At 48.0% G+C, this 18817-nt stretch overlaps 1 protein-coding gene across 1 annotated transcript in view; it reads left to right on the forward strand.

Moving 5' to 3' along the window:
• ANTXRL (ANTXR like) overlaps positions 1-18579 on the forward strand; it is a 73915-nt gene extending 55336 nt beyond the window's left edge. Inside the window, 3 exon segments of the mRNA XM_032797413.2 lie at positions 17201-17431; positions 17433-17526; positions 17529-18579. Coding sequence (XP_032653304.2) covers positions 17201-17431; positions 17433-17526; positions 17529-17560 — 357 coding nt within the window. The 3' untranslated portion in view covers positions 17561-18579.
• Positions 18580-18817: the final 238 nt, after the last annotated feature.

Here is an 18817-nt window from a genome sequence, read left to right on the forward strand (position 1 = left end):
TATTCCGGTAGCTCCTACGAGCCCCTGACCAAGATGGGGGTCCCATGCAAAAATATACACCCAGTCCCTGACCTGAAGAGCTTACAGCATTGCAGGACTTTTCATGTTGATAGACATTGTGTAAACCTCTAGCACGCAAGCAAAAGGAATGACACAATTAGTTATGAGTCAGTAGCAGGCTCTTAACCTCACCTGAGCCAGCCTCTAGAGAGAGACATGGTCATTCTCTCACTCATATGCACGCTGACAGAGCTAAACCGTTTTCTCATTTCATGCTCCCCCGGCTCATAGAATGAGCTTACCAGGCATCATGGTTAGAGATGGTCTGAAATCTCTAAATTTAGAATTTTTCATAAGAATTTTGACAGATCCCTGCTCCTTCCCTCTCTGCATTTTGCCATGTTGCCAACTCTCATGGCTTTATCTCAAGTCTCACCATAACTGGTGTTTTTCTTTAAGCCTTAGCTCCTGGAGTCAAGTGATTATGCGAGAATCTTGGTTTTATTGTTTAAAAAAAAAAAGAATAAATTTCTAGTCATTGTGGCGGCAGAAAAAAGCTTGAAAATACGAGACCTACAAGATCAATACCCAGCAGGCAAAAAGAACACAACATTGATTATTGGTTTAAAAACATCTTTTGATTTTTTTAGCCAGCCTTGTGATTTTGAAAGGCTTGGGGTTGGTAATGCTATGTTTTGTGAGCAGCTTGAATCACGATGTTGTGACTCGAATGCACAAAACCAGCTTGGACTTTGAAGGAAGATGGAAGGTTTCTGTCCATCAGAGATCTAACTGAATGCATGAGGCGTGAGTTTCTGGCCACTAGGGTGTGTGAAACACAGGGATATTTTTTAATTGAAAAAGGAAAGTTTTATGTATTTTGTTTTAGATTTTCAAAAAGCAGCCAAATTTCTCCCTCCTCCCCCCCAAATCCTTTTTTTAATTGAAAATGTAGGGTTCTGTTGGCGGGTGTTTTGTGAGATGACCTTGTGTGGTTCTTTTCTTGAGCAAAACAAATGTGGTTTTCCAGTTTTCCAGTTCCATTATTCCTTGTAGGCTTTGTCTATCCTTGGAGCCAGTAATTCCCAGCTCCCATAGACATACCCATGGCAGCATTGCTCCTTCTAGTGCACTAAAGCTAACAATGGAGCCGAGGGGAGCACAGGCGGCAGCTTGGGCCAGCTGTCTGAGTTGGGGTGATGGAAGCTCCTTAAAAGTGGGGAAATCACTGGTGCCTGAACTGTGGTCCTGCCCCTCCACACCACCCCTTCCTCCTGAGTCCCTGCCCTTGCACTACCCCTTCCCCTGAGGCGACGCCCTGCACCACCTCTTCCCCCCAAGACCCCATCCCCCACTCAGTCCTTTTTGCCCCCCTCTCCCCCAAGTTGCTTGCCCTTACTACTGGTAAAAAGTGATGGGGCCATAACTCCCTGGGGCCCCCTGTTCTGGCGTCCCTGGTCTTGGTACAATGCAGCCTGAGCCCCTGGGTATGTACTTGGGTGGCTAGCACCAGCCACTGCCTGTACTATCCCACCAACGCGGCTATTTTTAGTGTGCTAGCTCTGGCAGAGCTAGCATGGGTACATCAGCGCAAGTTGGGAACTGCCATTCTTGAGAAACTGTTGAAAAAATGACCAAGAAATAAAATGTCATGGCAGAGAGAGTAAAAAAATGTTCTTTTTTTTTTCATTTTCAGGTTGTCGAAAATTGCAAACATAAAAATGTTTTGGCATTTTCTGAAGCTACAAAAAGTTTTAACAGAAAACATTGGATTCTCGCCCCCCACTCCCACCCCCGGCCTGGAAGGACTGCATGTTGGTCAACAGACTCGATCCTGTGGGGCTCGTGCTTAGCTGTGTAAACATTGTAGCTTGGGCTCTGAGGCCTAGGGAGGTGGGTGGCCTCAGAGCCAGGTCCAGCCTGAGCCGCAGCTTAAAAGTGCTGTCTACACAGCTGTATTTAGTGCCAATGTGCGAGCCCCTTAAGCCTGAGTCTGTTGAGCTGGGTCGGCGGCTTGCTGCCGCTGCCTTTGTAGACGTACCCGAGGGGAGTGTATTAGGCATCGCTCCTGGTTGGCCTGTTCATTGTCCCATCCACGTGGCCCTCTTCCTCTCCTCCCTGTTCTGGCCATGCCGGAAACGCCAAGCAATTACCAGATCGTTTGCCCCAGGCGTTCAGAAATCATGAGTTGGGTCACGAGATCGGCTTACCACCTATGAGATTTTTTTAAAATTAAAAATCTGCGGGAGGTAGATTTATTTGCCTGGTCTCTTTTGAGCCTTGCTTGGGGAAACTGCCCACATCAAAGCGTGCGTGAGCATCTTTAGGGACAAATTCAAGGTGACAGCCAAGGCAGAAATACAGAGTGCCCTGCTGGCTTCTGGGAGGGGACTTGCAGCCTCCTCTGAGAACCCAGTTGCCTCTCCACTCTCATCATTCCACACTATCCAGTCTCCCCATCTGGCGAGTCGCTACAGTCACCCACCCCCACATTTTCCCTTCCCTTTCCCTTTACAGTATCCTACCCCTGACCCTTTCCTTCTGCCACCCCCAATTCCCCTGCACCCTCCTCAAGCAGCCCAGTGCCCCCCTCCCACCTGCGCTCTCAGATCCCTTGCCAAGGATCGCTGGGGTGGTGGGAGCCCCGCCCCACAGCCCCATTCCTCAATATGGTTCCAAAGCAGTGGCTCTAGGCTGGCCCTCTGCAGCAGTAACAACAGAACACATCTGTGGGAATCAGCCCTGGCCTCTTGGTACTGAACAGGTTTCAAAGCGTCCCAAGAGGACTCAGAATCTTCTTAAGAAAAATCCTGGTGCTGGGTGATCCAGTGGCACTGAGTCAAACCCATCCCTGCTGTAACTCCGCAGACTTAGATCGGGGATAAATTTATCCCTCCTCTCCTAAGAACAGAGAGCAGAGTGGCACAGTCCTGTAGTGACTACAGTGGCAAAAAGCTGTGTTTACTGCTTGGGGAGATGAATGATTATAACACATCCCTGTATTCCAGTAGCACCTGAAGGCTCCAGCTGAGATCAGGGCCTCATTGTGCCAGGTGCTGTGCGAACACATGGAGCGGCTCCTCAGCTGGTGGGAATGGTCATAGCGAAATGGAGCTTTGCCAGGGTCCACCAGCTTAGCCTCTTCTTCGGAAAGAGAGAGAGCCCCTGCCCCGTGGAGTTCACAGTAAATGTAGAGGAGGCAGCCAAAGAGGTGGCAGAAAGGAAGAACTATCCCCATTTCACAGGTGGGAACTGAGGGCCTCTCTGCCTGAAGCATCTGTTGCTGAATGCACTGCTCACTGGAGTTCCCTGCCAGGAGGTCCTCTTCCCTAGGGATCAGACATGCATGACGTTAACCCCTCGTTACCAGCAGGCTGTTGGTTGTGGGTGGTTCTCTAGAGGCAGAGGAGAGAACAGAGTGTGTGTGGCTTGGGTTCACTCCAGGGTTCCCCTCAGCAGTCTGGCCACAGAGGGGCCCTGCTACTGGGTTTCTAGTTATGTTATTTTAGTGCTGGCTTGCCAGCCTTGGGGACGGAGATCCTTCTGATCCACACAGCTGGGAGTGCCAGCTGGCTTTGTCAATGAGGAGGCAGCATGGCCCTGCAGATAGGACATCAGAGTCAGGGTGCTTGGGTCCTGTTTCTCACTGTCATTGATGTGCTGTGTGGCTATGGGCAGCTTGCTTCTTGCCTCAGTTTCCCCACCTATAGCATGGAGTGAAGGATACCCGTGCCCTTCGAGAGCATGAGTGGGGAGGTGTTACATTAATGTCAGCAAAGACAGAGCACACTTTGTCCCGTGAAATTCACACATACTGTGTTCGGTCTGCGGGAGGAGCATTCAGAGCAGCCCCAAGGGTCTGATCTTTCTTGCTCCTTGTGCGCTCATCTACACCAGCGTGAAGTGGGCGTGAAACATCCAGACTGGTGCAAGTTCCTGAGCTGGGGATGTTACAGATGTTGGCTCCCCACCTCCTTCGCTCTGGGATGAAGGTGAGGTGCCCCATCCAAGGGCCGGCTTAGTTGCTGCTTTCAGCAAATCCACTGTGGTTTGCAGTTCAGCACATACTGTGCCAGGAAATTCTCCACAGCTTGGTTTATCAAAAACTTCAGCTGAAAAAAAAAGAGGCATTCTTTTCCCCCAGCCGAATGGCTCTGGTTTACTTGAAGCTTTTAGAAAATGATCTTATTTTTGTCTCTGAAAATTACCTGCAAGGAGGTGAGATCTTACACCAGACTGGCCGCATCCTCCCCTCACTTACACCTGGGGTGACCCCAGTGCCTTCTGCTGTGAGTCAGTGAGCCTTCCCCGGCATTAGCCAGCAGTTTGCATGTTCAAGGTTCGTCCCAGGGGAAAGGAGATAGCAACTGACTTCACAGGAGAACCTAAAAGCTGAATTTAGCCTGGATTTTTCTCATTCCTCAAAATCAGAGGAACGCATCACAGGCATCAGAGACTGGCTGGCTAGGAATATAATAACTGGCAGCCAGGACTCCTGGGTCCCATTCAGAACTTAGCCATTGACTCCCTGTGTGAACTTGAGTGAATCACTGAAGCCAGTATTTTAAACAGTGGCCGGAGATCTGTGAGCGTCACTAGCTGGGTCCCTGACTCTGTCCATCTTAGGGCTGGGTTGCAAAGGGGCTTGGATGGAGCGGTGGGTGCAGAGCATTTCAGGGACTCAGGCCCCAGGTGTCTATGCAATTGGGCGGTTGTTTTTTAAAATGCTGGCTTTAACCACTCTGTGCCTCAGTTTCCCCACCTGTAAAATGGTTAAGGGGTAGTGGCAGGCTTATTTAGTTAATTGCTATCAGGCACTTAGGACCCATCAGGTGACAGCTGCTATAGAAAGACAAAGGATTATTAATAGCTAATAATTATTTCCAGGTTGCTCCCCACAGGTGGTCAGCAGGTTGGATCAATCCCATGTCTGGTGGCAGCACATGCATGTCAGGCCTTGCTGGCTGCCTGCAGGACAGCGTTGTTTGGCGCTCATTCTAATTAGCTCTTTTTAAGTCCCAGGAACAGCCTCTAATGGGATTGGAGCCTGATTTCCTGCCCCTGGCTGGGCGACATGCTGTAGCCGCCCCAGTAGTGATTGGCAGGGCTACACAAGGTGCTGGAACTGCAGAGTTTGCCTCTTTCAGACCACATTTATCAGAGATCTCTGCCTGGATCTGGGGCTTGCTTTCTTCCCGTTACCTTTGCGGAACCAATTACTTTCATAAGCTGCTGAAAAATTCAAGAGGCAGGAGACGCCACCTACCACGATAGGTGATCTCGCATTGTAGGTTCCAATGAGCCTGTGGTGCCCGGGTAACTTTTCGCAGTGGTGACCAATGTCTGTAATGCTGGGCTCTGCTGTAACAGGCACTGTGGGAAACAAAGATCCACAGCTCATGGCCAGTTGCCCGAGTGCTGCCACAGCTATGCAGATGTGCCCTTCTCACAAGCGGAAACATCCATCTGTGACCTAAGGAGTTTCCGTCCTGCAGGAGCTCCCACGCGGCACTGCTTGTCCAGGCCCTCTTGTATGATTCTGATATGGAAGGAAATCCACAAGTAGGCTTGGCAGCATCTATCAGTCCTGGGCATATTGGGGCTAGCCAGCTCCAGAGCCCAAAAGCACTCTTGTAATAACAGCTCATGGCTGAGCCTGCTGCCCAGGGCGGTGCTTCATTTAGGCGACCTAGGCGGTCGCCTAGGGCACCAGGATTTGGGAGGACAGCGACTGCTCCGGTGGACCTCCCGCAGGCGTTCCTGCGGAGGGTCCGCTGGTCCCGCGGCTCCGGTGGAGCATCCGCAGGCACGCCTGTGGCAGGTCCACCGGAGCCACAGGACCAGCGGACCGTCCGCAGGAATGCCTGTTGGAGGTCCACCGGAGCTGCGGGACCGGCAAGCCGGCCCTGAGCCTAGGGTGCCAAAAACCCTGGCGCCGCTCCTGCTGCTGCCTGCATTCTAGAGCAAGAGAACAGAACCAGGGCTGCATCTACACTGACAGCAGCACGCCCCAGGGAAAGGCAGGCTGCATCCACACTTGTCACTGCGGTGTGTGGCTCCATACGGCAGTGAAATGGCTCTGCAAGGGGCAGGCAGCGGGGAATAGCTCCAAAATAGCATTGTAGCTGTGGGAGGCACTGCTTGGGTGTGTACAGAGCCCATGGAAGATATTTGTCTTCGGATTCAAAGGCTTAGGGCACCTTACTCCCCTAGGCCATGCCTTGCCGTCTACGCTGCTAGCTAGGCCCAGCATGGCTATACTGTACGCACTACCCCAAAGCATGAGCCGGAAGGGAGGAACTTGTGAGTGAGGCAGTGGGCTTGGAGACCCTAGTTCAGTGCCTGGCTCAGCCACAGACTCCCTGTGTGACCTCACTTCACGCCTCCATCCTACCTTGCGGAACTGGGATAATAAAACATCCCAGGAGTGCCGAGAAGATCATCCCATTGAGAATGCTTGTGAGGCACTCGCTTGCTTTGCAGAAGGGGCATGTAAACAGCGAGGAACCGGGGTCTGTCTTTTTAAATCTCTGCCAGCGCAGTGATCTTTATAATACTCAGCGGGCATTACTATGAGGAGCCAGCAGACTGGACTCTGAATGCCCCCAAACTGTTGGGCTGTGGAGTGGTCCCTTATTAACTAGAGACCCCCACTTGAAAATGTCTGCTAGCATTGAGAGCCCCCAGTAGCTCATTGGGTCCCAGCAGGCCTGCACTGCAACTGTACAATACTTGCATTCTTTAGTGCAGCACACACCAGCAATCGTGGGTCTGATTCTGAGCCCACTGATATGAATAGAAAGACACTTCCACTCTGCACCACTTGACTACAGTGGGCTTTGGAGCGGGCCTATAAATCAAGACACTCCGGGGCCTGATTTTTAACAAAGCTAGACTTATAAATGCATGTGCATCCGTGCACCACATGTAGATCTGGTATTGGCACAGGTATGTGGCCAGTTATGCATCTCACTGGTCACACGCAAGTGCCCAGCGCAGATGCCTAGTCATAGTAATTGCACATGCAAATTGGGTGCACAATTACACCTGCATTCATGTGCATACATTTTCAAATGTGAAAAAGACCCTCCATTTAGAATGACAATCCTGCAGAAACTGAGCTCTGTTTACATCGGCAAGGTTAACCTGTGGATGTCTTTTTCGATCCACTGCTGGGGTGCAAGTCCCTAAAACTTGCCTGGCCAGTTTTGCTTCCAGGTTGTGTAAAATTTATAGACTGATGTGAGCTGAGGTCGTATCTATAGCCTGAGTTGGTGACAAATGCTGTCTGGTTTTTGTTTGCATTTCTGTGTTGCCTTCCAGTTGAGGCTTTCAAAGTCCACGTGGCCTAGTGGCTAGAGCAGGGGAGTGGGACTTAGACAATCTGGGTTTTATTTCCTGTGGGGGAGACCTTGGGCCAGTCACTTCACGACTCCATGCCTCAATTTCCCGGTATGTAAAATGGGGATAATGCTATCAACCTCCTTTGTGAAGCAGTTTGAGATCTACTGGTGTAAAGCTCTAGATAAGAGGTTTCTAACCATCAGAGCAGTGAAGTTCTGGAACATGTTTCTAAGCAAGCAGAGTAGTGGGGACAAAAAACCTAATTTGTTTTAAGACAGCTTGATAAATTTATGGAGGGGACAGTAAAATGAGGTTGCCTACCATGGCCCATGGCCCATCCTTGAATGTTATTAGCAAATATCTCCAGTGACCAGAGATGGGACTCTAGAGGGGGAGGGCTCTGAGTGACAACAGAGAATTCTTTCCCAGGTGTCTGGCCCACATGCTCCAGGTTTAACTGATTGTCATACAATATTTGGGATCAGGAAGGAATTTTCCCCCAGGTCAGATTGGCAGAGACGCTGGAGGTTTTTCGCCTTCCTCTGCAGCACGGAGCATGTGACACTTGTTGGTATGAACTTTACTAGAGTAAATGGTGGATTCTTGTCACTGGAAATCTTTAAGTCATTTTTTGAGATCTTCAGTAACTCAGCCAGAGGTTAGGGGTCTGTTACAGGTGTGTGTGGGCAAGGTTCTGGGGCCTGTGATGTGCAGGAAGTCAGACGATGAGTCTAGAGAAACTGGGCCTGAATCTCCAAGTGATACTTAGCTGTACCTGGGCCCAGTTTTATTTATTTATTTATTTATTTGGACTCTTCCTGGCTGTTTTGCTGCTTTTCTTTCCTGTCAATCTCCATTGGCCAGGGAGCTTACCGCTGGGCCTGATCCTCAGTCACTGAAGGCAGTACTGAGCCCTGTGTTTTCAGAATCCTGTTTGATGGTGTGAGGCACGAGGAGGAAAATGTTCCTTTGATGTTAGTAAATGGAGCAGCAGCATGTGACCTCATCAGCAGGGCTCCATGAGCAGCAAATAGGGAAGCCAAGCTGTCCTCTGGGTTCTGCGGAGTGGGCCTCAGGCAAGTTGGGTCCAGTTTCCAGCATTGCAACAGCCCTCAGGCCAGTCAATTTTATGTCTCTGTAGGATGGGGGATAATTCTTCCCCCACCGTTTGTCTCTTTAGGTCCTGATTCGGGAAAGCACTTAAGCATGTGCTGCCATGCTACCCAGAACAGGGATGCTTTCCTGACCCGGCACCTTAATTATACGGCAGGACTGCCTCTTACTATCTAGGGCGTGTCTAGACTCGGATGATTGGGGGTATTTTGAAATGTGTTAGCCAGAGGCCTGCTCTCAGTCGTGGCAAATCGGTGCGGTTGTAATGTAGATAACCAATAATAATGTGCTGGGTGGAAATGCTCACATTCCCTTACAGATCGCTTGCGAGCTAACAGGCACTGGGCATTCACCATCTTTCATTTTTCTATTTGAATCTACCCTAAGTGCTTCTATGGTTTCTCTTTACTGTAGTATCTGAGCTCCTTGCAATCTTTAAGGTACTTATCCTCACAGCACCCCTCTGAGATAGGGACCTGCCATTATCCCCGCTTGCATTCTGTGAAACCAGCTCCGTTCATTTAGGAAGAGGCCCAAGAAGAGAACAAACAGTTAAGAAAGGGGTGAAATGGATTTATTTTTCAAATGTAGAGGGGGCGGGGGCACAGGTGGAAGAATCACATCTTCCTTGTTAGATATCAACAGTACTTTAGCGTTGGTGTTTAAAATTCCATCACTCCGGTCCACTTCTGTTTATCATACCATTTCATAATTTGCAGATTGCAATGGCTGGAGCCACCTTCCCAACCATCAGAAAATCATTATCCAGGAGAAAATACTTCTTATGTTAGGAGGTATTTAAAACACCCAACCTCTGGGTGGACAGGGTTAAAAAACCCAAACCATTTGTGGTGATTATTTTTAAAGCTCCAAGTTGAGACATAAAAACTGAAAATGCAAAAAAATGATCAAAACGCAATCAGCAACTAAGTTGCAGCTATTTTAAACCTCTCGCATTTCCCTTTATGTTTGATAAGCTTTTCTGTCCTCTAAATACAGAAGCAAAGCCCCAGCCGTGAATGTAGCCGTTTTCTTTAGTAAGAGTTATTCCAATCCTGCCTGAAATCCAGGTGTGTTTGGTTGAAGTGACAAGGAGTTTCACTGCTCCACTAATTTCTAACCCTAACGCTATGGGGTAATCAGTGCAATTGCAAGGACAGCGGGAAGGGATTTAATGAGCTGTGGCATGTTCAGCCCACAGTCAGCATGAAGCGATGCAGTGCAAGGAAGCTTTTGGCAAACAATGATTCACATGGATTGTGGTTCCTTGAAACCACACGCTATCGGCCCGATCCTGACACGGTGCCTAGGCAACGTGAACAGCAGATGTTCAGCACCTCTTTGGATCAGCTCCTTCCTTGTAAAATGATTACACCCAAAACGGTTTTGGGGTCTGATCCATGAATTAATCAGTGTAAAGCAACCCATTCATCTCAATGGACTTTGGGTCAGGCTCTGATTGTATATTTTGATTTGAATTTTTAGGGAGCAAGGTTCAGACGCTGCCAGCTGGAGGGTTCTTGTTCCCTTAAATCACTGTTCACTAAAGTTTCCCAAGAATTAACTTCTTAACATTAACTTAGGACCCACAAAGGTCAAATGGTTGAGACCTCTCATTGATTTCATTGGTCTTTGAATTCGGGCTTCCGTTCAGTTAAATTGATACTGTGACTCAGCTTATACATCCAGTCTCAAATATCTCATGCTTTGTAAGTTGATGTGTTCATTTTATTTTTAACATTTACCTGTTCTCCTTTTTTGGGGGGTTGGTAGATAATATTGAGTCGCCATTTGTGTTCTTTTGACCTGCCTATCTGTGCTTTCAAACAGAAATATCAATGACATTTTATTTGTTAAAAAGCAGTTTATAGAAAGTGAAGATGAATGTAGACATGCTGTGCATATAAAATAAATGTACCCTCGGTAAAAACCCACTGACTTCAATGAAGATAAAATAGTGATGAATTTGGCCCATTTATTTAGAGACCCAAACAAAATTACATTACTCTCAGTTGTTAATTTCTTAAAAGTAGCATTTTGGTTGGTTTTTTAATTATGTTTATACAGATTATACAGATATACCAACAGATTGTTTTATTCTAGAGTGACCAAACTTTAAAAGGATGTTTTCAATTTAAATTTTACCCTAAAATTGAAGGGCAAAACAAGATTTTATAAAGTCTACGCCCCTAAGAAATGTTCTCAGGGCTTCAAACAAAAATTCTGGTGGAAACAACTAAAACCAATGAGTATTCCCTTCCCGAAAGTCAAAATTGCATACTAAGAATCTTTAAGTGAAATTGACTATAAATAAAAATTAAACTGACTTTCTTTGCTTTTCATTCTGCAAACTGAGAGAAATGCAAAAAGTATACCAAATGGCAAATGGAGCAGACTTTTAAACTTCCCTTTTTAATAATGAAAGATGCTGTTAGTATCATAGGGAAAGGCATTTGTTTCTGTACAACGTATGATTTTTAAGTCATTGGTGTTCCTTTAAATAGTGCTTCCCGTTTTCTTGAAGACTTGTTGAGTAGCAGATGAAAGAAGCAAACAGTGGGAATCTAAACACTCAGAACTACGCTGAGAATGACCAAGAAAAAAGTCTTGGTGGCCTTCAAAATTCTTCCCCTCCCCCCCCCCCCGCCCCATAAACCACAGACAAAAACACATCCTAGGTGGTCAAAGAGGCAAAGCAATTGAATTACACATGATTGTTCTACTGGGATAAAAGCTGCTTTGAATTGCCCTGATTGATCTGGCTAGAGTCAAAACGAGGGCAGATCCTGCAGCTTCAGTATTTGTACCTTTGAAAAGCCAATTTGGCGAACAGCGTAACAAGAGACTAACAAGTGGATGGACATATGGGAAGGCAAAATAATGGTGTATTATAAATACTGTGTAGATGTGAACTGAAGTAAGGGCATAACTCCATATGGCATATTGCTGATCTGCAGTTGGTCCATGAATGACAATAAGATTTATGGGTCAGACCATCTGAGCAATTTCATGCCAGCAGTGAGGGTGGAACCAGATAGAACTGGATTTATTCAGATCACCTGCTTCTTAGAAAACAATAAGGCAGCTACCAACAGCTGTCCAGGTTGGGACCATTGTGGCATTGCCACAGTTGACAGCTCTGATACCTTCCGTTAAAAGATTTAATGCTGCCATACTTAAGGGGAAAATAATGCCAATTCCACCATTGGCGTGAATGCGGTTGTCAATCCCTATTAATCAATCCCATTGATCACATTACCTTGAGTATATGTGTGTGGGTAGAAACCTGAGGAAAGAATGCAAAAGCTGTATTTAATTTAATCTTTATTCAAATGCACGTTGCAAGCTGTTGGGGGCCGGAAATACTTAAATCAAATGTAGGGTATGAAAAAACCCTATAATTTCTGTCTCATAATAAGTGGGGTTTTTGTTATTTAATGTGTATACTAACCCTGGGCTGATATAGGACCATGTAACAAACACAAGGCCCTCCAGTCCTTACTTACATGCATAATCCTTGCCCACAGAAGTAACCTTCTTGGCACCGCTTGTTTGATTACGACTGGCAGGATGTGGCCCATAGCTTATTGCGAGGCTGAATTCCTCAGCACTGGTAAAGCATTCCGAGATCTTAGGAAAGTGCAAAGCATGATTGATCAGTAATGATTATTTGTTCCTCTTAGTTTCTCTGTAATCCTAATTCAAGGAATCAGTTCAGCTTTGATTTATCAATGACTGCTGCAGATGTTCGGAAGAATTTGCTTTAGTATTAACCAATCGCTTGTTGCCGTATGAGATCGGAAGTGTGCACCGATAATCTGTTGTGAGGAAATGTCACAATGTATACATCGATCCTCCCAATCGCTCTCTGTCAAACTCCAAACCCAACCGTGTTTTTCATGACACAGTGCAATGTGTGGCCTTTAAATTACACAGGTGTCTGATAAATCCAAGAGTATGTCTACACTACCCGCCGGATCAGGTAGTGATCAATCTATCGGGGATCGATTTATCAGGTCTCATCTAGACACGAGAAATTGATCCCCGAATGCGCTCCCTGTTGACTCCGGAACAAGGCAGAAGTGGAGTCGACAGGGGAGCCAATCTAAGTCGATCTAAGATATTTTGACTTCAGCTACACTATTCTCATAGCTGAAGTTGCGTATCTTAGATCGATTCCCGCCCCCTACTCCAGTGTAGACCAGGCCCAAGAATGTGGCAGAACCTGGCAGCAGTTTGACGTTGCGTATGACTTTAACTGAAGTGAAAGTAATGCAAACAGATTTCTGGGCTCCCCTTTGATTATACACGATGAATACCTTTGAGACTGGTGTTTGGGGGTGAGGAAGAGCACAGGGCAAGGAAGACTTGTAGGCAAAAATACTGATGTACGTTTGTGCCTTTGCACTTCCAGAGGAGAAGGGTTTTTTTTAGTTTAATTTTGTATCTGACTTTTGAGTAAATAGACTTCACTCACAAAGTGATGCTTCTAAACTCCTCTTTTTTCCTTTTTTTTTTGGACCCGTGGCAAATGCACAACCATGTAAATACAAGGGCAAAAGCATTTGTGTACTAAAGTGGATTTGTCGGACATGCTGCATGTCTGTAGATTTTAGTGGCTTTATCAGGCATCATTTACTAATGCAGCAGGGAGCAGATTTTGAATATAAAGTAAACCAGTGGAAATGAAGATACGTGGCGCCTAGAAACAAAGAAGGATGATGCAATGGTTTGGGTGCTAACCTGGGACTCAGAAGACCTGGGTTCTATTTCCTGATCTGCTACAGGCTCCCTGTTTGATCTTGGGCTTGTTCTCACTGAAGAGTAAAGCCAGGCTCTTTGTTGGGTGTTGCTCCTGGCCATCTACAGAAACCTCTGGCACAAGTGTGGTGGCGTTTCAACCTGGCTACCTGTCTTGGTGGGGCTATAGAGTAAAGCCTGAGTGTTGCTTTCACCTGGCCACCTTGCAGCGAGGATGCAGGCTAAACCACTCAGTGCTGATAGCCCTCCAGTGCCTTCCCACAATTCCCCTGCATACCCAGAAGGGCAGGAAAGTTCTCCCACAATTCCCTGGAAAAGAATCACAGAGTGGCTCAGCTCAGGGCAGCACAAACCACTGAAGTCCTAGCACCTCCTCTGAGTGAGCACAGCACCAGCGTGGCTGCTCACCCCCAGGCAGGACCACCCAGGGTGCAGATCCTCTCTGTTAACTCTGCAGCACAGACATAGCCTTAGTCTCTCTGTGCCTCAGTTCCCCATCTGTACATTGGGCATAATATTCCCACTCTGCCTCATGAGGTTCACAAGGATAAACACAGTGACAATTGTGAGGTGCACAGACACTATAGCTATGGGGCCTCAGACAGAGAACTGTATGTATATATGTTTAAACATATCTGCCAAGTCTTGTGCAACTCCGGGTGTGATATTCAGATATTTAATTAACTAATTGGCATAGAACCCTAAACTTCAGCTTCAAGCACTGGAGGCTTTACTACCGGTGAAAGGCATTGGTCCTTTTTCTGTCTACAGGATAGCAGCCAGGCAGGCTTCCCACATGTTCTGCTCTCAGCCCTGGTCTGGGAGAAGGAGTTCGTCTAAAGGTAACAGGTGCAGATCAGTCTCCACAGCCCATTCAGGACTTGGCCTCTTTATTTCCTCGGCCACTTAATGCAAAGCCTGGTGGTGAGTTTGTGACAAGGGAGACAACTGAGACCTGCCAAACTCATCTCATGCAGGGGCTACCTGGGGTCCTTCAGAGGGGAGCAACTTTTAATCACTGTTGAGCTGGGCTGGATTACAGGGCTCAGAATCTCATTAGCAAAGCCTGGAGCCAGGTAGGCAAGTGTCACATTGCCCCGTTTGGGTCACCAGCAGGGATTGAGCCTGGGAACATACACACTTCCAATGTAGTTATACCCTAGGGTTACCATATTTCAACAATCAAAAAAGAGGATGGGGGTGGGGGGGAGCCCCACCCCCATCCACTCCCTCCCACTTCCCGCCCCGACTGCCCCACTCAGAACCGCCAATCCCCCCCTGCTCCTTGTCCTCTGACTGCCTCCTCCTGAGGCCCCCCCACCCTAACTGCCCCCCTAGGATCCTACCCCTTAACCGTTCCCTGACTGCCCCAACCCTTATCCACAACCCTACCCCCGGACAGACCTCCAAGGACTCCCACGCCCCATCCAACCACTCCTTGTCCCCTGACAGGACCCCCGGAACTCCCAACCCATCCAATTCCCCCTGTCCCTGGACTGCTCCAGTCCCTCTCCACACCCCTGCCCCCTGACAGCTCCCCGCAGAACTCCCGACCCATCCAACCCTCCCCCTGCTCCCTGACTGCCCCCCTTACCATGCCCATGCTGCTCGAGCCACTGGTTCCATGTGGAACCAAACCAAACAGGCTGCCCCACTGCCGAACACACAGTCCCTCCCCCACAGAGTGCTGAGGCAGTGGGGGGAAGGGGCTCTGGCTGCTGGAGGCCAAGGGGAGCAGCTCAATCAGGCCCAGCTGCCCTATCAGCCGTGCCGCACTCTGCATGGGGAGGGGAGCGGGGGGAAATCTCAGACCTTTCTACTACCTTATTACCAATTCCTCCAAGACGGCTATTTAAAGACGAAAAAGCCGGACACATCTGGGGAAATACGGCTGGACAGTAACCCTATTATACCCTATCTCTGCAGTTCCATGCTTGAGTTCCATCCGGCTCTCACAGGTGATTTCAAAACCCCTCCAGCAACATAGCCACACAGTTCACTTCTCGAACAGCCGGACAGTGAGCGCAGCCTGCCAGGTTAAATGTTCTGAGGCCTAGAGCTGGGCAGGAAATGGGTTTCCCATCCCACAAGCATTGCTGAGATTTCAAAAAACAAATTCCTGTGCTGCAGAGGGATGGAACCGAGACCTTTTCTGCTAGAAAACAGGGAATGAATGACATAGCCCAGTGGCCTCACATGGGAGACCTGGAGTCAAGCCTCTCCAAATCAGACAGCTTTTGGGGTGTGAACCTGGGTCTTCCACATCAAATCCTAAATTGGAGGGATTAGATCCTGAGTCACCTACATCCCAGCTGAGTGTCCCGACTGTTGGCTACTGGGAGGGGGGGCTGGCTTCTCATAATCATGGGCGGTGTCAATCCTGCATTTTCAGAGAACCATCATATCTAGCCTTTTGTTTGATGGTGAGGGGCCTGTCTCACTCTCAAGAGCACAGACTCTTGCCCGGTTTAAAGCAACAACTTTGCTGCAAAACTCTCCCTTCCTCCTTCCAAAACCAGGAGGATGCAAGGCCAGATCTGCAGCTGCCAAGTTTAGCAGATCGACTTGGGACATTGGGAATCTGCAAAGGATGTAATGAGTTTCCTCAAGCAGCGGCAGGGGGTAGGATAGGGAGCCATGCAAGACTTGGCAGCTGCGAAGCTGGGCAGGTCGGGAGGTGAGAGAGCGGCTGGGGTGCTGGCATGTGTCTGGGATTGCTGGGTGGGCTCTGGTGCTGGCAGGGTGCTTCTCTCCCTCTTCCTCTCTGGAGCTTGGCTGAAGAGAGCCTGACAGAGCTCTGCTTTGGCTTGTGGAAGCCCTGTTGAAAATGTGTGTAGTCCTTAAAGAAGCAGGATGTCCTTCAACATTTCTTTGTTTCCTCTTTGTTTCCCCACCCACTATGGTGTGGAAACACCACCTTGGCAGCTCCCCACAGCCCAACCTATGCGATAGGCCACACCCATTTCAAAATCCCCCGAATCGGGAAACACATTACACTATCACATGACTTGCTGGTGTTCTCGGTGTGGGACCAGAGGGCTAAGGACCCTAGGCCATGTCCTGCATAACCCTACCAGCAGGGCTAGAGTGAGCATCACAAAGTTGGGCCTCTTTTCCAGGTAAACCATCAGCAGACCCTGCCTTAAAGTGGCTGGTTTCAGGTCCAAGAACTGCGTTGCTTTTGAATGCTAGTGCATGTGATGTGCATGCACCCCTGGGCCTTGTCCAAAGCAGGACTTGGACTAGTTTTGGGGCAAGGTATGTTGCCTTCTGCTGGGTCAGGGCTATTGTGCTTTCTCCAGCAGTCTCTCATATGCACAGAAGATGGGGCAATGGTAGTATAGCTCTAAATGGAGAAGCAAAGCAAGATGTGTGACTCCTCTTCATTGAGCATACATTGACTTGTTCTGTATATATCACCAGTCCTTAGACACATGATGTCTAGTGGTTAGAGCAGGAGCCTGAGAGTCATGAATCTTGTTTTCTACTCCCACTTCTGCCCGCCCCTCCCCCCCGGCCCACTGCTCTGCTTTAGACAAGTCTGCCCCAGCTTTGTACCGTCGTTTTCCCAGTTGTCTAATGGAGATACCTGCAGGAAGGGCTTTGAGATCTGTGGCTGACAAGGTGCAGTGGAAGTTCAAAGTACTGTAGCACGACTGTGATAGAGCCACCCACTCAGAGATCCCTTTTCCAAACACCCCTGGGAGACTTCAGCGCAGGAGCTGAATTTCAGAATGGGCCTTTTTCTCAATAACAGGCTCAAGCAAAACCTATGTCCGAACCCCCGAGTGTTTGATAAAGCGAAGGTCTGAACTTTGCTGGTGGGGGCACAATAAATGTCCGGTGGCTGAAGATCTATAGGCATTTCCATAGAAAAAAACAGCGTTACAGCACTGCTGTCTCCAATCCCTTTGGCACTGGGCTTGCTATCTGCTGCAAAACACATGGAGGCTTTATGAATAACGATTTTTCTTTTAACCAGGGGCGATGCATAAACTTCACCCGGGTGAAATCAGATGGAAGCACCACCCCATACCGCCCGCCGCCGAAGCATGACGCCACCCCCCTCAACAACGCTCTGAGAAGCACCTCGCCTTCGGCCTCTCTGCAGCCTCCTTCCAGGCAGCCGCCTCCTGGACCACCCCCATCCCGAGTGCCCCCGGGACCTCCTCCAGCGCGCCCGCCCCCACAACCCCTGGCTTAGAGTGCAGCAAAAACCAAGATTGCTCTCTGCTGAGCATGGCATATTTATTGAGGCTTGGTTTACAGTCGAAAGATAGCGAAATTTGTTGCTGGTCAGCAAAAAAAAAAAAAATTGCCAAGCGTCAGTTTTACTGTATAAATATATTTATGCCACACGTGCTAAGTAAACATTCAGTGGATAATTCTGGAGCTACTGGATGTAGAACAAAACCGAAACAATCATCTAGACACAGCAGCAGTGTTTATATAGTTATATATACACACACACATCCTTCCGATTTATCCACACATGACATATGTATGACATTATATGTCTTATCATACATGAAAACCCAAGCCAGATACACATGCATCAGTCAGTCAAAAGGTGCCACCTGCAAATGAGTTGGGTGAACGTAGGGAATTGAAAGTTGCTTTTCTCCCCACAAACACAACGTGAACGTGGAGCTGTGATTACAAGGGATCATTCTCCTTGGTTTGTTCTGCGGGGGAATTTCCCTGGGTAATGATAACAGAGCAAGGTGAGCTATTCACCATGCAGTTCCAGTGATTTAGGATGTGGAATCTGCCCTGTGTCCCCTCCCCCCCCCATCCCCGAGAAGCTCAGTTTTGAAACCATAATCTTTGATTTAACTAGATTTGGCCTTTGTTCTTAATTTCATCGGACACAGGCCGTAAAGGCTAATTTGGGGTTCTGAAAACCTCAGACTGGGGCAGATCTTTCCAAAGTTCAGGGGAATGTGGAAAAAAGTTTCTAGATTTTTTGCATTTTTTAATTTTTATTTACATAAAAAGGCCTCCCACATGGAACAGAAATATATGTCCCTTATATGTGACTGCTACTGTATATAAGTAGCATGTTTGATACATCAGACATATGTGGGAACACACAGGGATTGATCCCATGTCTGTTTCCCATAGACTTCACTGCTAGCAGGAGCGAAGGATTGAGCTCTTTTATGATTCAGATGAAAGCACATCTGAGTCCTTTTATATATCAGAGACCCCCCTGCCCTCAATATGGAACATTACTAACTAGGTGTGTGTATAAAACACACAGAATCTGATCTGTCAGCATGGGCTTTTTTTTTTTGGTTTTTATTCATGCCAAACCTGTGGGACTCCCAAATATTGATGAGCCTCAGTTATGTCTGACACTAAGCAGAGACACAAACATATGCATGTAGGTGGGGAATATCTGACGTGGGATTATGGGGTGCCTCATGACTGGGGCTTGCTAAATGCTAAAGCCTGAGTGGTTTGTACCCAGCTCATCCCTAGCGAAGCAATGTAACTCATGGACTTACATTGCTCGCCCCATCCTGTATTATACTGCATCAGAAAGAGTGTCTTCAGATCCACGTGTAAATGGTATTACTGTAGTCGTAGAGCGGAT

This window comes from Chelonoidis abingdonii, chromosome 16, assembly GCF_003597395.2.
Source record: "Chelonoidis abingdonii isolate Lonesome George chromosome 16, CheloAbing_2.0, whole genome shotgun sequence".
NCBI lineage: Eukaryota > Metazoa > Chordata > Testudines > Testudinidae > Chelonoidis > Chelonoidis abingdonii.